A 20,740-nucleotide genomic window follows, 5' to 3' on the forward strand; every position below is an offset into this window, starting at 1 on the left:
GTGGAGAATAAGTACAAAAAAGTTAAATAAAATCAAATTAAAAAATGGTACGAGGCATGGAGCGGCACCAGATAATGACTACGTTTAATGTTTGCAGTTCTAGTTGTCTGATAGCCGTGTTTGAGGTGTTTGGTGAAGGTGGAGTCTGTATTTACGTCTTTGATGATGGCGGGCAGTGAGTTCAGGTTTTGTGTGGCTCTGACTGAGAATGATGATTGACCGAATGTGCTTTTCCTGAATGGGGTTACAAGGTCACCTCTTGTGGTGCTTCTAGTGGTGTGACTGCTGTTATGTTGGATTATAAATGCGTTGAGAGGGGGAGGGGCGATTTTGATCCAGTACTTTGATGGTTTTTTGTAAAGGGTTGCTAATGGTTGTAGTGTTGAGCTGTTAGTTTGTCCCCAGCTTGTCAAACAGTATGTGAGATGTGACGTGATCATGGCATCCATAAACAGTTTTGCAGCATTAAAAGTTAGTGTATTTCTGATGTATTTAATATTGGCCAGGTTAAACTTGACCCTGTTGCACACTTTTGTAATGTGTGTTTTAAAGGAAAGCTTGGAGTCGACGGTGATGCCCAGATATTTGAAATGTGGAACAATACTCATGTTTTTACTGGAGACTGTGATATTCGGGATGATGTTACATTTTTTAGTGAAGAACATTCCTACAGTTTTATTGAGGTTATGTTGGAGGCAGGAGCGCCTGAAGTCAGTATTCTTTTTAGATCTTAAGATGTAGACAAACTTGTCCAAAAATTGTCAGTAAGTAAAAGTACTCGGTTACTTTCCACCATGATTGTGTGACAGTAGCTGGATACTCTGATACTCGGCTAAATATGTGACTCTTATCCCAAAGCAGCCAATCAGCAGCCTCAGCTGAAGAATGTTGAGCTGCAGTTCCTTTAACGTCCACCAGAGGCTGCTGTGATCAAACTGATGGTATTGAAGTGAATGATAAAACCCTTCTTCTTCTTCTTCTTCTTCTTCTTCTTCTTCTTCTTCTTCTTCTTCTTCTTCTTCTTCTTCTTCTTCTTCTTATGTCAGTCTGAAGGCACATTGTCTCAATGCTTCCTTTGATTGACAGCTCTTCCCCTCATTAACACCTGCTGTGGTGTTTGCTGCTCTGCACCTTTTTTGCCCATATTAGGATTTCCTGTCTCCGGTCTGTGCAGTAGCAGTCAGTGAGCTTCAGACGTCCACAGACACTTTCACACCTTCATACTGTCAGACAGGTGGGAGAACGAGCAGGTACAGAGGTGAAGCCTCCCAGCTGGAGTTGATGATGTAACGTCCTCAGAGAGCTGCAGGTCCACAAGCTTCAAAAACAGCCTGGAGGTAAAGGTGCAGAACAAACAGATTCACAGGATGAAGAGCAGGTTCAGCATCATCAACAACAACTCATCTGCTGAGACCACAGCACTTATTGACACGCCTCATATTAATGGATTATACTGCTCCTCATTTTAATTTTATTATTTATAATGAAATATCTGCATTTTTAAGTCACTTTTATGACATAGAAGTGATAAAAAAATAGATTTTTCGCTGAAAATATAAGGAGCACTCAAACCTATTACCTGTACCTCACCTGTACCTCACCTGTAACTCACCTGTAACTCACCTGTAACTCACCTGTACCTCACCTGTAACTCACCTGTAACTCACCTGTAACTCACCTGTACCTGACTGTGCTGCTGTTGAGCTGTTTGTGTCACATCATGGTGATGATGACTGTAACCGTCTTCAGGTGCAGCAGATGTTCTCTTGCTCCACAGTAGCTTTGTTATCCTCATTATCATCATCCTCGCCTTCGTCTTCCATGTAATTAGTGCTGAGCTGCAGCTGTGAGCAGTGGCCCCTGAGGGCCCCGACTCCCACAGGCCCGCTTAGTAAACACTCAGGTGATTCAGCACTGAGCAGGTGATGAGCAGGTACAATGTGTGTATTTTCCAGTCCAGTGGGTAAAGATACTAAAACCCGCAGGGAGCAGATGATTTCTTTTCAGCACCGTTATAATCACCTAAAGATCATCTTGTTCTCCGTCACCTTCATTTATGGAATCAGCTAATTAGCAGGTGTCATTTATTTCTTTTGCAGTATGTAATTGTAAATTAGAGTTTTATCACTGCTGTGTCCAGTTCAAGGGGTCAGGATGTGTTTAGCCTAGCTTAGCATAAATACTGGAAGGTAGGGGAAGCTGCTAGCCTAGCTCCATCAAACCAGATCCACCCAATGACTAACCAAAACCAATACAAGTATGTGAAACAATGAAAAGAGCTAATTTAGGGTTTGGGTCAGGTTAGCTTACAGTTTAGTTAGCAGCTAAAACAGTTTGGGGCAGGTTAGCTAGATTTATTTAGCAGCTAAAACAATTTAATTCATTGTAGATATGTTGCATTTTATTTCAAACCATTCATTTGTGCTTGTTGTTAAAACATGTAAATCTGCACACAGACTAACACAGTGGTGTCTGCATGGTGTCCACGTGAGCTGCTCTCATCTCTTTGTACATCCTCTGCTGTGGGGTAAGAAGCTAAATCATGAACAAACATTAGATGAACAATGATGTGTTTGGTTTTCATGCAGTGATTTCAGTTGTATTTGATCACTGACACACCGTGCACACTGTGCACTGACAGGTTCACTGCAGGTCAGGTGGGAGCTCTGGTTGTCCTGGAGGAAACTCTCAGAGGGAAACTTAAGAGCAGCTGAGGGAGGGAGGACGAGACACCTGCAACGCTCTGAGTAAGAAGAAACACAAGAAGAAGACTGCGGTCGCAGGTTTGAGGCTGAAGACGATGGCGGAGCGTCCAGCAGCAGCAGGAGGAGCAGGAGCAGGAGGAGGAGAGGTCAGCCTGCAGGACGTCCTGAGAGGACGGACAGGTGGAGCTCAGAGGATGAAGACCAGCTCCAACATGATCCGAGTGTTCATCAGCTCCACGTTCACAGGTCAGAACAGAACCAAACCCAGGACTGCTTCTTCTGTGTGTGTGTGTCTGTGTGTGTGTGTGTGTGTGTGTGTGTGTGTGTGTGTTGTTTCATCATATCACTTTCCTGCTGATGTTTTGTGCTCTTGCTGTTGCAGAGATGAAACTTGTATCTTGTATGTTTGCATCTGAAACTTCTGCACAAAGTGTGTCTGATATTTTCAACAGCGATGATACAAAATAATATTTTGACACTTTACAATAGAACGAGACTAATCTGTGAAACAGTCTGTGGATGGACGGCAGTGTAGAAACATTGATTTGTGGCATTTTATAAGCAAGAAGCATGAAGTGATTTCTACTGAAGGGAGACGGGATGTAAAGACAGAAACAACATGGAAGACTGTGACGTATAAAATCAGCTGTCAAACGATTGTAAAACAGAATTTGGTTGTAACGAGCTTCATCATGCAAACTAATGAGTGTAGTTGTCAGAAACTAGCAGACTCAGCATCTGATCTGTTGATGACTCTACGTTAATGTTTCTGTGTCTCTGCTCAGATATGAGCAGTGAGAGAAGAGCCCTGCTGGAGAAAGCTTACCCAGAAGTCCTTGCTTTCTGTCGCAGTCTGGGGCTGGTGTTTGAGGTCAGTTTTCCCTCTTATAATTAATACAATAACAAATTACACACTCTATGTAATACCTATATTTGTGCAGTTGCTGTAAATATCTGCTCACTGATCGGCGAGGTCACTTCCTGTTCAGGTGGTGGATCTGCGTTGGGGGATTCGGAGCGTTGTGTCCGGAGACCACGAGGCCTCTGAGATCTTCCTGCACGAGATCAGGAGCTGTGAGAAGATTTCAGCCGGTCCAACTTTCATCGTGAGTCAACTTTCAAATCATAGTTCAGATTTTTTTCACCCGTATTGTTTCAGTAAAAAGCATTAAAAAAATGTAGTTTATGGGAACTATTAGCTCCCATAAACTACATTTTTGTTCTCACACAGTGGAAACATGTTTTAAATGATTCAGTCCAACATTCTTCTTCTGCTCATTATTCTCCTGTGTTGGACTCCAAAGGCTCTGCTGGGGAACCGGTACGGCCAGCGCGGTCTTCCTCGCCTCATCCCGGAGAAGCAGTTTGAAGCTCTTTTGTCCAAACTTGCCAAAAACCCTGAAGGCATCAAACAGCTGACTCAGTGGTTCTTAAAAGACAACAATGCTGTCCCGCCCACCTACGTCCTCCAGCCAATCACGGCTCACTTCCCCCACTACAGCGACCTGCGACCTGAGTGTGGGCCTCAGCGAGACAAAAATGTCCTTTCCTGGCGTGTCACAGAGACTCGACTGTTGCAGCTCCTACGCTCGGCCGCCACGGACGCCGAGGCGGACGGTGACATCACAGCTGAGCAGAAACAAGACTTCTTCACATCAGGTCAGAGACGTCTCACACAGTTTGCCCACTTGTCTCAAAGTGTCTGTGAGAGCTGAGTGTGTTCTTCTTCTCGTCCACAGTCACAGAGCAAGAGTTCAAGGAGGGTTTGTGGAAGGACAACCACGAACCCTCGGCTCTGCTCTTCGTCCGAGAGATTCCCCGTCAGAGGGTGAGGGACGGTCCCAAACGTCTCGCCAAGTTCATGGATCTGACCGCCGACGGCCTGCTGGATGCAGAAGCTCAGGGACTCCTCACCGGCCTGAAGTCCCACCTCTATGCCAAGTCGCAGAAGATCCTCAACCTTCACTGTGTGGAGCTCAGCAAAGGAAGCATTGACCCGAAACGCAAAGAGCACGCTCAGTACCTGGACGCTGTCTGCGAGCAGTTCGTCTCACAGATGAAGTCCAGGATCGAAGCAGCAGTTGATTCCTCAGTGGAGGGGAGGAGCAGGAGGATCCGAGGGAACACTGAGGAAGAAAAGGGTGAAATCTCAGACTGGCTGGTTGAAGAGGTCGGACGACACACTGCTGTCACCACCGAGCTCTGCAGAGGTCTCTACGGCAGGGAGGGGCTTCTGGGTAAACTCTGCCTCACCATGTGGGAATCCACTAATGTCCATCACGGCCCGCTGGTGGTGCACGGGGCAGCTGGGATGGGGAAGACGGCTCTGCTTTGCAAACTGGCGCAGGAGATGCGTGGCGTCCTGGAGGCCAGGGCGGTGGTGGTGATCAGGCTGCTGTCAGCTCGTCATCCTCAGAGACTCGACATCGACCATGTCCTCCGTGGCATCTGCTTCCAGATCTGTTTGGCCTGCGGTTTGGCTCCACCCTCGCCGCTGACGGCCAACACTTACCTGGAGCTGCTCAGGTTCTTCAGGAACGTCCTCACAGAGGTGTCCCAGCAGGGGAACACGCTGCTCATCATCCTGGACGCTCTGGATGAGCTCTCAGACCAACATCACGCCCACAAACTCCACTGGCTGCCAGCCAGCGTCCCGCCCAACGTCCACCTGGTGGTTTCCATGGATACTAACAGCGAGGTGTTCGCCAACATGCGGCTGAAGTCCGGGACTTCGGGGAGTTTCTTTGAAGTGGAGCGTTTGTCTCGTGATGAAGGGAAACAGATCGTGGAGTCGTACCTGCGAGCTTCTCAGCGAACTCTGACGCCTGAGCAGAGCGTCGCCGTGCTGAACAGCTTCGAGCCGACCGGCTGTCCTCTGCACCTCAAACTGATCCTGTCTGCAGCCAGACGCTGGACGTCCTTCACCCCGCTCACAGACGTACACCTGGGCGCCAACACACAGGAAATGATGTCACAGCTCTTCCTGATGCTGGAGGAGAAACATGGGAAAGAGCTGGTGGGCGGGGCCTTAACATACATCGCTCTGACAAGGTGAGAGGACTGTCGTCACTCTGACGGTACAAAGGTTTAAAGTATCAGTTGGTGTTAATGATGTATGCTAATGCTAATTAGCCGTCTGCCATAAGATGAGAACAGAGTGAGAGCCTCATGAAACAATCTGACGTCACAGGGAAGGTCTGCTGGAGGCCGAACTGCGTGATGTCATGTCCCTGGATGATGATGTCATCAGTGCAGTGTACAGATATTCCCTCCCTCCAACCCCCTCGCTGATCCGGCTGCCCCCCTTCCTCTGGGCTCGACTCAGACGGGACCTCGAGGATCAGCTGGAAGAGCGCTGGACGGGTGGAGTCGCCGCCATCAGCTTCAACAGCCGGTAAATTTAAGAAACAAGGATCAGAGTGTCTCAGGTTAAATGTTTGAGTCAAATCTGTGTGTGTCTGTTTGTGTGCAGGCGTCTGTGTGAGGCCGTGTCAGCTCGGTATCTGACATCAGAGCGGCGGGGGCGGAGCCTCAGGATCCTGGCGGAGTACTTCATGGGCCGATGGTCGGGGAAACTGAAGCCGGCGGCTCTGCCGGGCCTGTCGCTGCTCCTCTCTGACAGAAAGGTACCAACGACTCCTCAACTGGAACAATTAAAGTCCATCAGGAGTCGATCCGGGCTTCTCCTCAGGATCAGTGGGGAAATCTTGATCCCCTAAAAAAGTTACAACTGACAACCAGAGAAACGTATCTGACACAAGAAAGAAAGAACAAGTTGTGTTTTGTTTCAAAGAATCAATGATGTAAGAATCAAACTGAGAGAAGATCAGTAACATTTAACAACAATTTTCTGTCTGTAATTCAAATCACACGTCTCTGACATGAATATGAAAAACAGAAGAAACATGAAAAATGTTTGAAACTACGACTATTTTACAGATCGACAGAACTGGAAACAACACGTGAACTGTGTCAGATGAATTCACTCCCGACTCTCGTCTGTACAAATGTCCCTGTTCATGGTGTGTTCTGATTGGTTCTGTGGTGTCACAGGTCCCGCCCCAGCCACTGTGGTTTGCTCCAGGATTGGCTAACGTCAGGAAGCTGCAGGAGCTGCCGTATCACCTGCTGCATGCTGGTCTGTGGGACGAGCTGCGACAGGAAGTCATCGGTACCAGAATCAGTTACTCTGCAGACCCAGTTTACAAACCAGAACCAAAAGAACAGTCACTGTCAGATCATAAAGCACCGAAACAAACATTAAACATAATGTTCTGAGTTCAGTAATGCACATTAAATATGATCACATTATTTATTTACAAACAGAAACAACATGATTTATGTTAAAGATACATTTTGTCACAGTCGACTCAGGTGAATGTTTCTGTTTCCAGGCAGCGCTGAGTGGCTGTACTGTAAGAGCCGGGTCTGTGGGGTGTCCAGTGTGATCCAGGACCTGGACCAGTGCTCCCAGTACATGGACTGCACTGAGACCAGACTGGTCCGAGACACTCTGGTCCTGATGAAACCCAGTCTGGACTTCCTGGACGGTCACATGGGTCAGTTATTCTGCATCAGTGTCGTGTTTCTGTTTTACTGCTGTGAGCTTTGAATAACAAACACATTATTTATTCTGAGCTCAGTGAAGTTTCCTTCTGGCTGCAGACATGTCGCTGTTTTACACCGAGCTGTTGGCCAGGCTCTGCTCCTTGGCCACGCCCTTCCCCTCCGTGATTGGTCGGCTGTGTAGCCAATGCGAGGAGTGGTTACTGACGTGTCCGGAGCCGATCCTCGTTCCTAAGTGCAGCTTCCTGCCGCAGCCAGGGGGGGCGCTGCAGCACACGCTGACTGGACTCACAGGAGGTCAGAAATAATGTTGAAGAAGAAAAAGATTTGTTTTAATTAAAATAAGACAATTTAATCCTGATTTCTTTGATTAACATTCGTTAATTCGTTCGTTAATTAACGTTTGGAGGAGAGTTTTAGTCTGTTGATGATGTGACGTCATGTGGAGCTTTAAGGTTCCTCTGGACCGACTGTGGATCCAGATCAGCTGTGATCCGGCTGAACAGGCAGGAGGCTCGGTCTCATCTCACTCCGAGTCCGTCAGACAGAAACTCGGCTCTGTTCACATTTCTTTGCTGTCCTTGTTGATGCTGTTACAGGAGAAGTTCACCCAGAGTGACAGCTGCGTGATGTTTGTGAAGACGACCTCAGCATCATTAAAAATCAAAAGGAAAATGACTGAATGATTATCAACATAGTTTCTGGTTAATTTGAGTTTATGATATGTAGATGAATGTGGGGCAGTAAAAGTCCTGACGGCTGCGTCTTCTTTAAGACCACAGTTTCAGGCCTGGAAGTTAGTTTATTAAATGGTAAATATTTAGGTCAGAAGCATTAAAACCAGCTGTGTTTGTCAGATTGTTGAGCTCTCACAGTTGGTCAGGTGCAGCAGGTCTTACCTGTCCTGGTGTCTCCAGGTGTCCTCTGCGTGGACGTCAGTGTGGAGGCGGAGCTTCTGGCGGCAGGTTCAGATGAGGGCGTGGTGGTGGTGTGGAGCCTCGCTGACCAGCAGCTCATACACTCACTGCTGGGACACACAGGTCAGTCTGAGCTGATCCATGATCAATAATTTAATAATGTTTTTAATAATTATTATTTATTGCGTCCTCTTTATTTGTAGGTGCCGTTGTGTCCGTCAAGGTGATTGACAGCTCCGCCCACTGTCTCTCATTGGCTGCTGACGGCTCTCTGAGGAGGTGGAGCCTGATGGATGGACAACAGCTTCTCTGCATCCAGGAGGCCGTGCCTGTTGACTCCGCCCCTTCATCAGTGCACCTCCACCTGTGTGAGCAGAGCCAGGTGGTGTTCGTTTACAGCAGCACACAGGTAGTCAGACTGCACTGCTGCTGATATTGTGACTGCTGCTGCGTCTTCTGCTGCCTGAAGTCCAACTATTGATCTGTGTCTGTGAGGAGTGACCACAGTTTGTACCTGAACAGGTGTGTCTGTGTTGTGTCAGGTGAAGGTGTTGAAGCTGGACGGCTCTGAGCTCCTCAGCAGCAGCAGCAGCAGTGATGATGGAGGCTCGGTGGTTCTGGGAGTTCTGGGAGATTCAGTGTTTTCTCTGTGTGGTTCCGGTCGGGTCAGAATCTCTCATCCTGTCAGCGGGACTCAAACTGTGGAGACGCAGCTGGAAAACGCTGAGAGAGGTCTCACTCTGGTGAACTCTGCCACGTTACCAAAACACGGGAAAGTGTTCATCGTATCTAGAGAAGGATTCCTCCATCAGGTCGGTTCTTCAGCCGTCTGACATCCAGTAACTAAGTACATTTACTCAAATACTGTACTTCAGCTCGAATTACAGATACTTGTTCTTTACTTGAGTCTTTTCATGCTGCTTTCTTCTTCAACACGTCTCAGAAGGAAACTTTGTGATGAGAAATGAGTGAAATTTATTTTCAGGAGAATTTTTTATTCATTTTTTTTCACATGTGAAACCAGTTGAACGATTTGTTTGTTCAGGAGATTATTTTTTCCTCCAAAAATGTTGTCTTGCGTGTTTTCACAGATTGAAAACAAAAACAAGAAACTAATAAAGATTCTCCTGGTAAAACCTTGTTTTCACCAGTTCTCAGGTCACAGGAGAGAAAATACTTTAGATCAGACTCAGAAAATGAATCACAAGAAAAATAAAACATTTCCTCCTAAACTTGGTGCGACGTGACCCGAGAAAACAGAAAACAGCATACGAGTATTTGAAACAAAGTTCTGATCCAGTTCAATGTTTTTTTATTTGCTTCAAACTGTCGCATCAGCACATTCAGAGCTAATTATTTAAAGTAGTCCAGCTGCACTGAGATGTATTTGAGTACTTGTTGAAAAGTAATTATTTACAAATTTCTTTCTCAACAGAATTTGAAAATAAAAATATTAACTTTCATATCAGTTTTTATTAAAATGACGAGATGTGATTTAAAATTGGACCAAAAGTTCTGTTAGTGATTCACGGTACAGTAGCTACTTTATACTTTGACTCCACTACAATTATCTGATTACTTTAGTAACTTTACAGATCAGTTACTGATACTTTTGATACTTTAACATCAGATACTTTTCAGACTTTTACTCGAGTACTGATCATATGACTTACTTTCACTTTTACCAAAGTAATATTTTTACACCATGTCTTTACTTTTACTGACTGTTGGGAACTTTTTTACAACACTTGGCCGTGATCATAACTGATGATGATGAAGATGATGATGATGGTGTTTCCTGTCTGCAGGTCTCCAGGTCCGGCAGACAGACGGCTGCTGAGTTTCCTCTGGTTCCTTCTTTACTGTCAGTCACTGAAGATGAAAAAATCCTGATAGCAGGTACGACTTTTTTTATTTAGATCGGTGGTTTTTAATCACATTATCCCTCTGATTATATTATTATATTGATTATAATATTATATTGATTATATTATTATATTGATTATAATATTATATTGATTATATTGTGTGATCTCGGTTTTTAATGTTTCTGTGAGTGTAAACTGCAGCTGATGTGTTTGTGCAGGCAGCGATCGGACTCTGAGCCTCTTCAACGTGGACAGAGACTCTGTGGACAGATTCCTGGACCTCCAACATGACGACAGCGTCCTGTCAGTCTGCGTCTCCTCTGACTGCAGGCTGCTCGTCTCCGGAGCTGCTGACCAACTCATACGAGTAACACACTCGGCACCGACACACGGCACCGACACTCGGCAGACACTGATGAAGAAGAGATGGTGTTCAATCAAAGTTTTATTGAACCTCATTATAAATATACATATTACATATATAAATATCAAAATCAGCACAGAGGATGTTCCTCCGCTGCTTCATTGTTAAAGCTAATCCAGCTAGCTTAGCATTAGCAGTAATGGAAAACTGTCCAGTGGATTCAAACCCAACCAGTCGTTTAATGGTTACATTGTTTTCTCGCTCTTCACAATAAGAGCGTTGCTGTTGTGTCACATTGTTTTTTTCTGGTTTTCAGTCTGGAACGCTTTTACTGTGAAGCAGCTGCAGGAAAACAACAAACACATTTAAGTCATTTTTGGGGCTTTATGTCGGATAGAAAAGTCTTCAGACAGCTCCAGGTTTATGACTCACTGCAAACTGCAACTTAAAGGAACAGTTCACATGAACATTAAACTCAGCCATCATCTCCTCCTGATGATATAAAGTCAGGCTCAGCCATCATCTCCTCCTGATGATATAAAGTCAGGCTCAGCCATCATCTCCTGATGATATAAAGTCAGGCTCAGTCTCGTTTTTTTTTTTGTTTTGAGCCTGACTTTATATCATCAGGAGGAGATGATGGCTGAGCCTGACTTTATATCATCAGGAGGAGATGATGACTGGACTGACGTCACGTCACAGCAGCATCATCTATGTGTTTGTGTTATTCTCTCAGATCTGGTCGGTCACCACCGGAGCTCTGTTGGACTCTCTGTGCGGTTCAGATTCTCCCGTCACTTCTCTCATCCTTTATAACAACTTGGTGATTTCTGCCTCGGCTGCCGCCGCCTGCGTCCATCTGTGGAGTCAGAAGTACGACACCCGACACAAACCCATCGCCCACATCCCCGCAGGCTGCGCCCACGTCGCCGTCACTAAAGACACGGATCGAGTTTTCTACATCCGACAGCAGAGTCAGACGGAGGTGATCAGCTGGAACAACCTCACAGGTCAGAGACAGTCAACTCGTTTGTGGTTTTTGCCTCATTCTGTTCAGCAAACTGAAATTAATTCACAGATGGAGGCAGATATGTTTCTGACGGCACCGTCAGCAGGTGGAGCTTCCAGCTCTTGTGTCTAAAGCCTCCTCCTGGTCCCTGCAGGATCTCTGTCAGAGCGCTTCGCGGTCTCTGCTGAGGTTTGCTGTCTGGAGTTGGCTCAGCACAAACGCCTGCTGCTCTGCGGTCTGACCACCGGGACCGTCCTCATCTACCCGTTGGCGCTGCCTCAGGAGACGCTCTGCATCCCGCCTCCAGAGAGCCTCTCCAGGGTGCTCTGCCTGGCCGTCAGCTCCCAGGAGAAGCACGTGGCGGTGGCCTACGAGGACTCTGTGCGTCTGTTCGAGATCACCACCAGAGACAGCTTCCCCACGGTGGAGGGACCGCTGCAGGGCTTCCCCCTGTCCCTGCTCCACGGCCCGCTGTCCTCCATGGCGCTGCTGTCCGACCGCCGGCTGCTGTACGGGACGAGCTGCGGGGAGGTGAAGCTTCACGACTTCAGCAGCGGCAGCGGCTCTGATCTGGAGCCTCACCGCAGCAGAGTGACCTGTGTGACAGCCAGTACCTGGGGGACCCACGCTCTGGTGGGCTCCGAGGACGCCGTTCAGAGGCTGTGGGCCCTCAACCCGCCGGTCCTGGACCACACCATGGAGTACAAGGTCAGAACCATCTGCAGTCAGCCACAGAGGACAGTGATGTTCCAAACAGACTGTAAATTATGTACATTTTACAAAACTGCAGCTTATTTTCTAATTCCTGCTGTCTTAAAAACACTGAGTGCTCTCCAGGAACAACGAGACAATAGTGACTCTAACTTTCATACAAATACCTAGAAAACATTTCCTTTTTGATACGACAGGGAAAAACTGACAGAACGTTGAGGGAATTAAATTTTTGATGTGAACTAAAAGATAAATATAAGAAGACTAACATGAACATCAGGTACAAGGTGATTATAAATACTAGCTCGGACAGTTTGTAGATGTTTAATGAGAGTTAATTCTGTGGATGTTCAGGGTTTCTTCTTCGAGGGCGTCCTCTCAGCTGCGTTCTCTGACAGCGACCAGTTCGTCTTCACAGGATCTCAGGACAGAACCGTCAAAGTGTGGGACGTCTCTTCAGGTACGTACTCATGTGGACCGACACTTTTACAAACCGTTTCTGAAAAACATGATTGATTACTGCTGCACGTCACGCTAACAGCCGCCTGTCATTGTTTGTTCCCATCCAGCTTTAAGTCACTAAACTAACTAAATTTCCTTCCATTGTCGGTGTTTACATATTCAACATGTTTCCAGTGTCTTTGGATCTGTGACTGAGATGTCGGAGTCAGTCAGGACCGGCTACAGTTAACAGTCCAGTATATGGTGCTACAGAACAGAGTGTTGAAGTCGTGTGTTCCTCAGCACAATCTGTCAGTCAGGTTTTTATGTTTTCGGGTCGTCCGTCCGTCACATTCTTGTGAACGCGATATTTTCAAGAACGCATTCAGAAGTTTAATGACGACAATGTTCTGGTACTTGGACCTCCGTAGATAACCTGATGAAGGTCTGAGTACCTCAACGTTGTTGTCATTAGACTAAAGTGGACAGTGTGCTGGAGTCTTTCTCCTGATGTTGTCTCCTCCTCACCTGTCGACCTTAATGTGTGAAGCTGCACTCCAACAACGATTCAGAGAATTTCTTGAAATTTGGTACAAAAGTCCAGAATGAGGAGGATGACCTGCTGACCTCTGATGAGGTCAGAGGTCAATGAGTTCTATAATAATCCCTTTTTTTTTAATCAACATGACAAACATTAAATTATCTGCTGCATCCAACAACCTGGACTGGAACCAGTGACAGGCAGCGTACCGCACTCTTGTCGTCACGTAGTTGACGTTCTGAAACAGATTTAATAACAGTTGGTGGTTTACAATAACTTTAGTTACGTGACTTCTGGTTTGACACGAGACATGAACAGTTTCTCCTGAGTGTCCTCTGTTCGACCCGTCCAGAGTAGGTCACCTGACTTCAGCCACTAGACGTCGATAGTATCAACAGAAACCGTCTCACGTGTACACGATGTGGGTTCAGGTTCTGTCGTCACTCAGCTGTTTGTGTTTGTTCCCGTCAGGAAAGCTGCTGTACGTTCAGTACGTCTACGCCCCCGTCGTCAGGATGGTGACCTTCAGGAACGGCTTCGTGGCGTTGTCTCAGCAGGGCTCCGTCATCAGGGAGGTGTTTCGCTGTCCGGACCACGTCAGTCTGGACTACAACCCTCTGAGGAACGTCAAGGCCCAGTACCGGGTCACCTCCAGGGAGAAGAATCGGGACGGCCAGCAGAGCTCCGTGTCCGACCTGAAGGACTTCAACCCGGCCCAGTTCAACCTGAACCTCATGAGCATGCTCAGATCCAAACCCTCCTCCACCTGCGTTATACTGTAGAGCACCGGGGCCCAGACTGGGACCACGGGACCTCCAGGAGCCTCAGGTTCTGGAGGGTTTCAAAACCAAATGCGGAAAAATTTATTTTTATCATCAAGAAAATGATTTGTTAACTTCACATTATCAGAATCTGTTAAAACATCCTCATTCTTACCAAAACATAGTAAATATAAAGCTGCACAGATTCATCGATGAGTCGGTCACTGAACTGATCACCTGCTATTTTGATAATCGATAATTCAGTTTTTGAGTTTTTGATTCCGGCTCGTTAAACGTGAATATTTAGTGGTTTCTGACAGTAAACTGAAGATCTGCAGGTTGAGGACAAAACAAGACATTTGAGACCGAAACGCATTTTTCTGACATTTTATAGAACAAACAGCTGATCAATGAATCCAGAAAATAATCAACAGATTAATCAACAATGAAACGATTTGTTAGTTGTAGACCAGAACGCTTTCTTCTTCTGCTTTTTCTGACTCTCATTATATAAGTTGTGAGAACAAATGTAAACAGCTAACGGTGCTAACAACGACACATTCACACATTTCAGCCATGTTTTGGTAAAATGTGAGTATTTTCAGTGCAGCGCTGAGACGGGCCGAGGACGAGTCTGATTATCCTGCACAGCTGCTTTGAGACGATTCGTTTGGACTCGATGTGACATCAGCGCCCCGAACGTCACCCGACTGTCCATCAGCACGAGGTGAGGAGAGGACGACTGAACGTCTCATCTAGTTTGGTTTAGCTGAGACATCTGGTTAAACTGACAGCTGCTGACTGAAGATGAGAAGCTGCTTCAGAGTTTTTAATGATCAGACTTTGAGAAAGTAAAGGCGCCGCGTCTCCTGATAAACTGGAATAAAATCTGCAGTCTGCTTATTAAAGAACAAACTAATGTGGACATGTAACTCCTCCTGAGGCCATAAAGAGAGCAGATAAAAGCTTTTCCTGTGAATCAGAGTCTTTATTGTGAGTTTGAGTTAAACATTAACAGACCTGCTGCTTCACCTGACAAACACCAGCTACACCTGAGCACTGAGCTTCACTCTGCTGTTGGTGTCGGGTTAAAGTTTTACTGCTGCAGCTTCAGGTTTAACTCTTGTTCTCCTGTTGTTCTTCAGTCGGAGCAGAATCAGCGATGGGGAAACTTTCTGCAGTGATTTCCTGTTTGTTGCTGACGGTCGCAGCAGTGACGGCGCAGACAGGTACGAGCTATATGTTCATACTGGTGTTCATACTGTCAATCACATGGAAACTACAACAGAGTTCAAACAGAGCTGCGACTAATGATATTTACACTTTGAATTAATCTGCAGATTATAATTTGTCCAAAAAAGTGTCTGAAACTCAAAGATATTCAGTTTATTAACATTTCTGACAAAGAAAAGCATAAAATCGTCTCATTTTAGGAGCTAAAACCAGCAGAAACAACGAAGGACTCAATCGATCGACTCTCCTCGAGAACATTTTGATTATTAGTTGTTTAAAAAGCTGAAATAGTTTCTGGTTTTCTCTGATCAGTGAGACTTGAATCTCTTTGGGGTTTGCGACCGTCAGTATAAATAAGAAGTTTGAGACGTCAGCTTGGACTCTGACAACTTTGACGAGTTTGTTTAATACATTCTTTAATCTTTGTGGACTTATTATCAAGTAACGTCTGATTAAGATTAAGATAAGTGTACAAGGAAGCAGCTTTTTTATTTCCTGTTAATATCTCGATGAGGTCATCGTCTTCAGTAAACTCTTGATAAGTCTGTAAATATGTACTGAAGTACTCTAACTTTACTGTTTGTTTTTACATTTCAGTTGGAAATAGTCTTTTTGCTGCACGACATTCAGTATATCTGAAACAATCACTAAAAAACCTTTAATTAATCCTTAATGTGTCGATGTAAACACACCAAATGCCTTTTATTTATTTAAGGTGTTCTGTGTGTTTTCTGTCGGCAGAGATCCTTTATCCTCCATTTGAAGAGTTAAAAACAAAACTTCTTTCATTTCTCAGTTAACCGTCAACACATTAAGTCCCCTAATAATGCGTCGTTATTAAGACTGGAGGATTGTGGGTAATGTTGGTTCTCAAACCTTTTTGTGCTCAGCCTGCAGCAAAGGACGAGCCAAGATCTCACGACTGAGGCCCCTGGGCGAGTCAGGAACATGAGTCGTCCCTCTTGTGGTCAAAAAGACTATTACAAAAACACAAAAAAAAAGTTTTTTCACTCGTTCCACACATGAAAATGAGGCTGCTGGTCTTTTAAGGGATTCTTACTCAGTATATTATAAATATTATTCAGTGTGCAGGTATTTAACAGGTGTATCCAGATTTGGTCCACATTAATTAATTGTCACATACTGAAAACGTCTTTTAAATTCACTTTATCTTTCAATTTAAGGTGCAGATTAAAGGTTTAGTCCCAAAAGTTTAATTAACGGATTATAATAGATTGTGATTAAGGTGTTTTCTTAATGTTGGTTAACAGTTTACTTCAGCAGCTAAAATAATGCTGCAGGTTTCCTTATGGTTTAGTTTTGTTTAGCTAATGGTTTATTTTAGCAGCTAGCCTATTCGAACAAATGAAATGGAATAGATTACATTTAGGCAAAACGGTTAATTAGCACGTTTAAATTAGCTTTAATTCAGAAGCTAAACGAGCTTCATGCTCATCGTCACAATATACTGTTTGAGGTTTATCGTCTTTTTTAATGGAAAATAACTAAATCAAACAAATCTAACGTGTGTGTGTGTGTGTTTTGCAGGTCAGTCGAAGGCCAGCGAGCGTCCGCTGCCTCAGTGGCTCACCGGCATCATCGCCGTCTCCGCCTTCCTCTTCCTCGCCTTCGTCTCTGTCCTGGCGAAAAAGGCCTGGTGTGATGATTCCAGCAGGTACGTTTTTAATCTGCTTATTATTATTATTAGGGCCCGAGCAGTGAAACTGCGAGGACCCTATTGTTTTTCGAATGATTATTATTATTATTATTTATTTTTTGTTATTTTTCTTCTGCCAAAATGATCGCATTTTTCACTGCCTGAACATACCCCAAAACTCATCAAACTTGGAATATAGATCAGACCTGGCGAAAAATTTTATAATCTGTTGTCGTTGTGAATTTTCACCACTAGGTGGCGCTATAATCAAGGAAAGTGTGTTTTGGCTAATAACTCCCACATACTTTGTCGCACATTCAAAAACGTTATATCCACACGTTCAGTGAATTGTGCTGAATCTCCTGATATAGGCCACGCCCATTTCCGCCTACCGTTTTTTTTTGCTAGCTCGCGAAATGTTGCAAACCTACTTTTTCGAACTCCTCCCAGGCAATTTCACCAATTTGCACCAAACTTTGCATACAGCATCTGTGGACCCTCCTGACAAAAAGTTATTAAAAGAGTTTTGATATTCCAAACAATACTCAAGTTATTAAATAACAACTTCCTGTGGATTCGGGTCAAAACAGGAAGTGTTGCATATCTCCACATTGGTTTGTCCAAATGACGTCAACCTCAGGATCCTACTTCCTCATGAGGCCCTAAGGCTCTGTGCTAAATTTTCGTTGATGACCACTAGGTGGCGCTCTTTAAATTGAACTATTTTATATCTCGACATTGGTTGGTCGGATTAACACAAAACTTGGTACACTGATTGCCAATGGTCTCCTGAGGACAGCTGACGAAGGTGTTACCGATCTGACAATAGGTGGCGCTCTGGTGGCAATTTCATTTTATAATTGGCACTGTGCCCACACCATAACACTTATGGATATGAAACTGATTGGGGTGGTATAGACTGGCATCTGTAACTCACACACCAAAAATCACCAGCAGGTGGCGCTATTATCAACACAATACCGTTTTTGGCTATCAGTTAAGACATGCGCGCACAATAACGGGGCAATGGGTCCGGGTAAGGAGCACGCCCCGACGGCAGCACGCCCCGACCCGCGTGGCCTGCGAGGGCCCGTTCATCGCTGCTTGCAGCTTTAATTATTATTATTATTTACTGCTGTTTATATTTGACTTACTGGAGCTGTTATCTGGACTCAGACTCAAAAACTAGAGAACAGAAATCTTTCAAATTAAAAGTCCTTTCAGCAGGAAGTGGGAGACAAACTGCAGGTGTGTGTGTGAGTCACAGAATCTTTATTAAAATTAGTCAAACAACTTTAAATTAATCAGCTACTTTAAATGTTTGTGACAGTTTGTAACCTGGAATTTAGAAACTGCTCTCTAAATAAAAATAATGAATCAAGTAAAATTACAAATCCGAACTGCTTTTACTTAAGTACCAATATAAATGTCAAATGTTTTCAGTTTCTCACAATCAAATGTGCTTTCTTCTGTTTTACGTCATTGTGACTAGAATATGTTATTATTATTATTATCATCATCATCATCATCATCATCATCTTGGGTTTCAGTACAAAACAAGTGTTTTGAAGGGAAACAGCTGTGACAAAATGTATAATAATGATCTGCAAACTGATTAATAATTATAGTATTTGTTAAAGTCGGTCCTGAAATGAAAAATGCTGAAAAATCTCAAAAGTTATAAAATGTAATTCTCTTCAGTGTCTGAATGTTTCTCAGTATTACTAAAATGAAGGTGTCCATGAATAAAAACATGAGTTGAGCCCAATTCAGCTCTTCAAATCTTAATTTTCTGATATTTTAGAGACAAAACAAAATTAGTGATCCATAGAAAAAAAAAGGTTAAAATAACTAATGAAGAGCATCTGTCTGCAGGGAGAAGAGCACGCTGGACTCTGAGTCAGTGAAAGAAAATGAATTCGTCATAACCAACGGAAACGCCTACGACACTCGGCTGACCATGGTCATGTAAGAACAACAACGGCAGAATACTTTACATTATTTCTGTTGTCATGAAGTAACACTTCATATTAAGGTCCTCGTTATTAAAAGCAAATAAAAATGATCTTCGAAAAGTGCGTGATAAAGGATTTAACCCTTACAAGGCACTGTTCTCACTTTAGATACAGTTAACTGCATTATACCGATTATTCAGTAGTTAACTATGCTAATAAATGCATAACTGAATATTGGATGCTTTATAACTGTTGTTATATTCATAATGTGAAACTGAATGAACAGTCTGAGACTTTAAACACATTAACAGCAAAACAAATATGACGCTGCCACCAGGAGACTAAAGAGTGTGTGTGTGTGTGTGTGTGTGTGTGCGTGCGTGTGTGTGTTTTCTCTCACCAGGAGCAAAGTAGACACAAGCGCCTACGACAACCTGGCGATTGACAGCACTGACGAGAGAGTGACGGCCATGTGACATCGTGCTCTGATCCTATTGGCTGCCTGAACGCTGTCATCACAAACTCTGGATGGAGGAAAACAGACAGAGAAAAATCTTTTATAAAAATGTACATTAACAGATGATGCTGTCTCAAATGTGTTTGTTTCGATGTACCTGTTGACCGAGGCGGGCGGGGCTTACGATGAGGAACTTCAGATGTCATCCATGTTGATTATACTTACAAATATCTGCTGTGACGGATCCTTTTCTGTTTTCAAGCTTCATTTAGCAGAACGTTGTGAGATAAAGTAGATCAGTTTATATCTGTGTATCTTCCTGCCTTGTTGAATAATCACGTGTTCAGATCAGTAAACATGAGGAAACGCAGCGTCTGTCCTGTGATAAGTTATCTGTTCTAACAAACTGCTGTGTCAGCTCTCATTACTCATCGATGGAAGAATGACCCTCAATTAATAATTAAACACATTTTACAGCAGTCAGCTGACAGACTGACCTCTGACCTGTTCCTCTGCTTCGCTCTGATACACAGGTTAGAAATCATTCATTCATCATTCACAACATTTCCTCAGCTGGTTAAACACCAGAGAGCCTCTTTGGACAAAGTCATTATTACCAGAACGTTTCTAATTAAAATGACTCACAGGCTCTCCCACAGTAATGTGATTACTCAGTCAGGACATCGTTTTAACCCTGGTGTCTGGTGAGGTATCTGACACGGACATTCAACAGGACAAAGACTTACACCGATCAGCTGTAGCGTTATAACCACTGACGGGTGAAGAGAATAACCTCGATCATCTCGTCACAGTGGGCGAGATGTATCAGGCCGCAAGTGAACATTTTGTGCTGAGTTGAGTGTTGGAAGGAGGAAAAGGGGGCGAGCTTTGACAAAGACCCGATAACGATGGCTAGACGACTGGTCAGAGCAGGAAGGACGACCGGTGAACTAGCGGCAGGGTCGTGGGCGCTCAAGGCTCAGTGATGCACCTGTGAAGTGAAGACTAGCCCGGGATCTCACAGAAGAGCTGCCATAGCACAAATTTCTAAAAATTTCGATGCTGGTTCTGATAGAAAGGTGTCAGAACCACGGACGTTACAGTAAACCTGGACACAGCTTTGGAGGTGGAACCCTGTTCATTCCTGTGAAAGCTGCTCGTGGTGCGTGGAGACAAAACGGCTCCACTTCCGGGTCTAAAGTTGCCCGGATCTTCCGTGTTGTGGGGCCAACAGAGAGTGCACCAACCGGGCCGGCTAACTTGAATAGAGATAAAATAATTTAATCTTGCAGCTCTTCTAGACTTTCCAAAAGTTATTAGACCGACTGGCTCAAAATATGTCAACCGAGTCATTTCGCGGGGTTCTGGTTTGGCCGCTTCAAAGCCTGGTGCTCTACCTGGGGGCTGGGTCAGAACATACAGTGCATCGCAGCCTGCTGCGTAGCCACAGACCGGTCAGAGTGCCCATGCTGACCCCGGTCAATGGGCACGTGAGCATCAGAACTGGACCATGGAGCGTTGGAAGAAGGTGGCCGGATGGTGTGGATGGCCAGGT

General features: G+C 44.7%; 1 protein-coding gene across 1 annotated transcript; it reads left to right on the forward strand.

Moving 5' to 3' along the window:
- Positions 1-3,527: 3,527 nt before the first annotated feature.
- Positions 3,528-19,681, forward strand: nwd1 (NACHT and WD repeat domain containing 1). The gene is made up of 22 exons (XM_073476113.1): positions 3,528-3,576; positions 3,695-3,811; positions 4,010-4,364; positions 4,445-5,756; positions 5,896-6,099; positions 6,178-6,331; positions 6,759-6,876; positions 7,100-7,264; positions 7,371-7,568; positions 8,189-8,311; positions 8,392-8,597; positions 8,731-9,000; positions 9,997-10,087; positions 10,275-10,423; positions 11,157-11,430; positions 11,584-12,137; positions 12,495-12,600; positions 13,594-14,610; positions 15,029-15,112; positions 16,665-16,791; positions 18,649-18,741; positions 19,132-19,681. The coding sequence occupies exons 4-18, from the start codon at positions 4,567-4,569 to the stop codon at positions 13,902-13,904; spliced, it is 4,113 nt and encodes a 1,370-aa protein (XP_073332214.1). The 5' UTR covers positions 3,528-3,576; positions 3,695-3,811; positions 4,010-4,364; positions 4,445-4,566; the 3' UTR covers positions 13,905-14,610; positions 15,029-15,112; positions 16,665-16,791; positions 18,649-18,741; positions 19,132-19,681.
- The last annotated feature ends 1,059 nt before the right edge of the window (positions 19,682-20,740 follow it).

The sequence above is a fragment of the Pagrus major genome, chromosome 11 (assembly GCF_040436345.1).
Source record: "Pagrus major chromosome 11, Pma_NU_1.0".
Taxonomy (NCBI): Eukaryota; Metazoa; Chordata; class Actinopteri; order Spariformes; family Sparidae; genus Pagrus; species Pagrus major.

Excerpts from the sequence above, each read along its gene's own strand:
- nwd1 (XM_073476113.1), top strand. The coding sequence starts at position 4,567 with ATGGATCTGACCGCCGACGGCCTGCTGGATGCAGAAGCTCAGGGACTC. Across the intron at positions 7,265-7,370 it reads CTTCCTGGACGGTCACATGG|ACATGTCGCTGTTTTACACC; the intron begins GTCAGTTATTCT and ends TTCTGGCTGCAG. Across the intron at positions 8,598-8,730 it reads TCGTTTACAGCAGCACACAG|GTGAAGGTGTTGAAGCTGGA; the intron begins GTAGTCAGACTG and ends GTGTTGTGTCAG.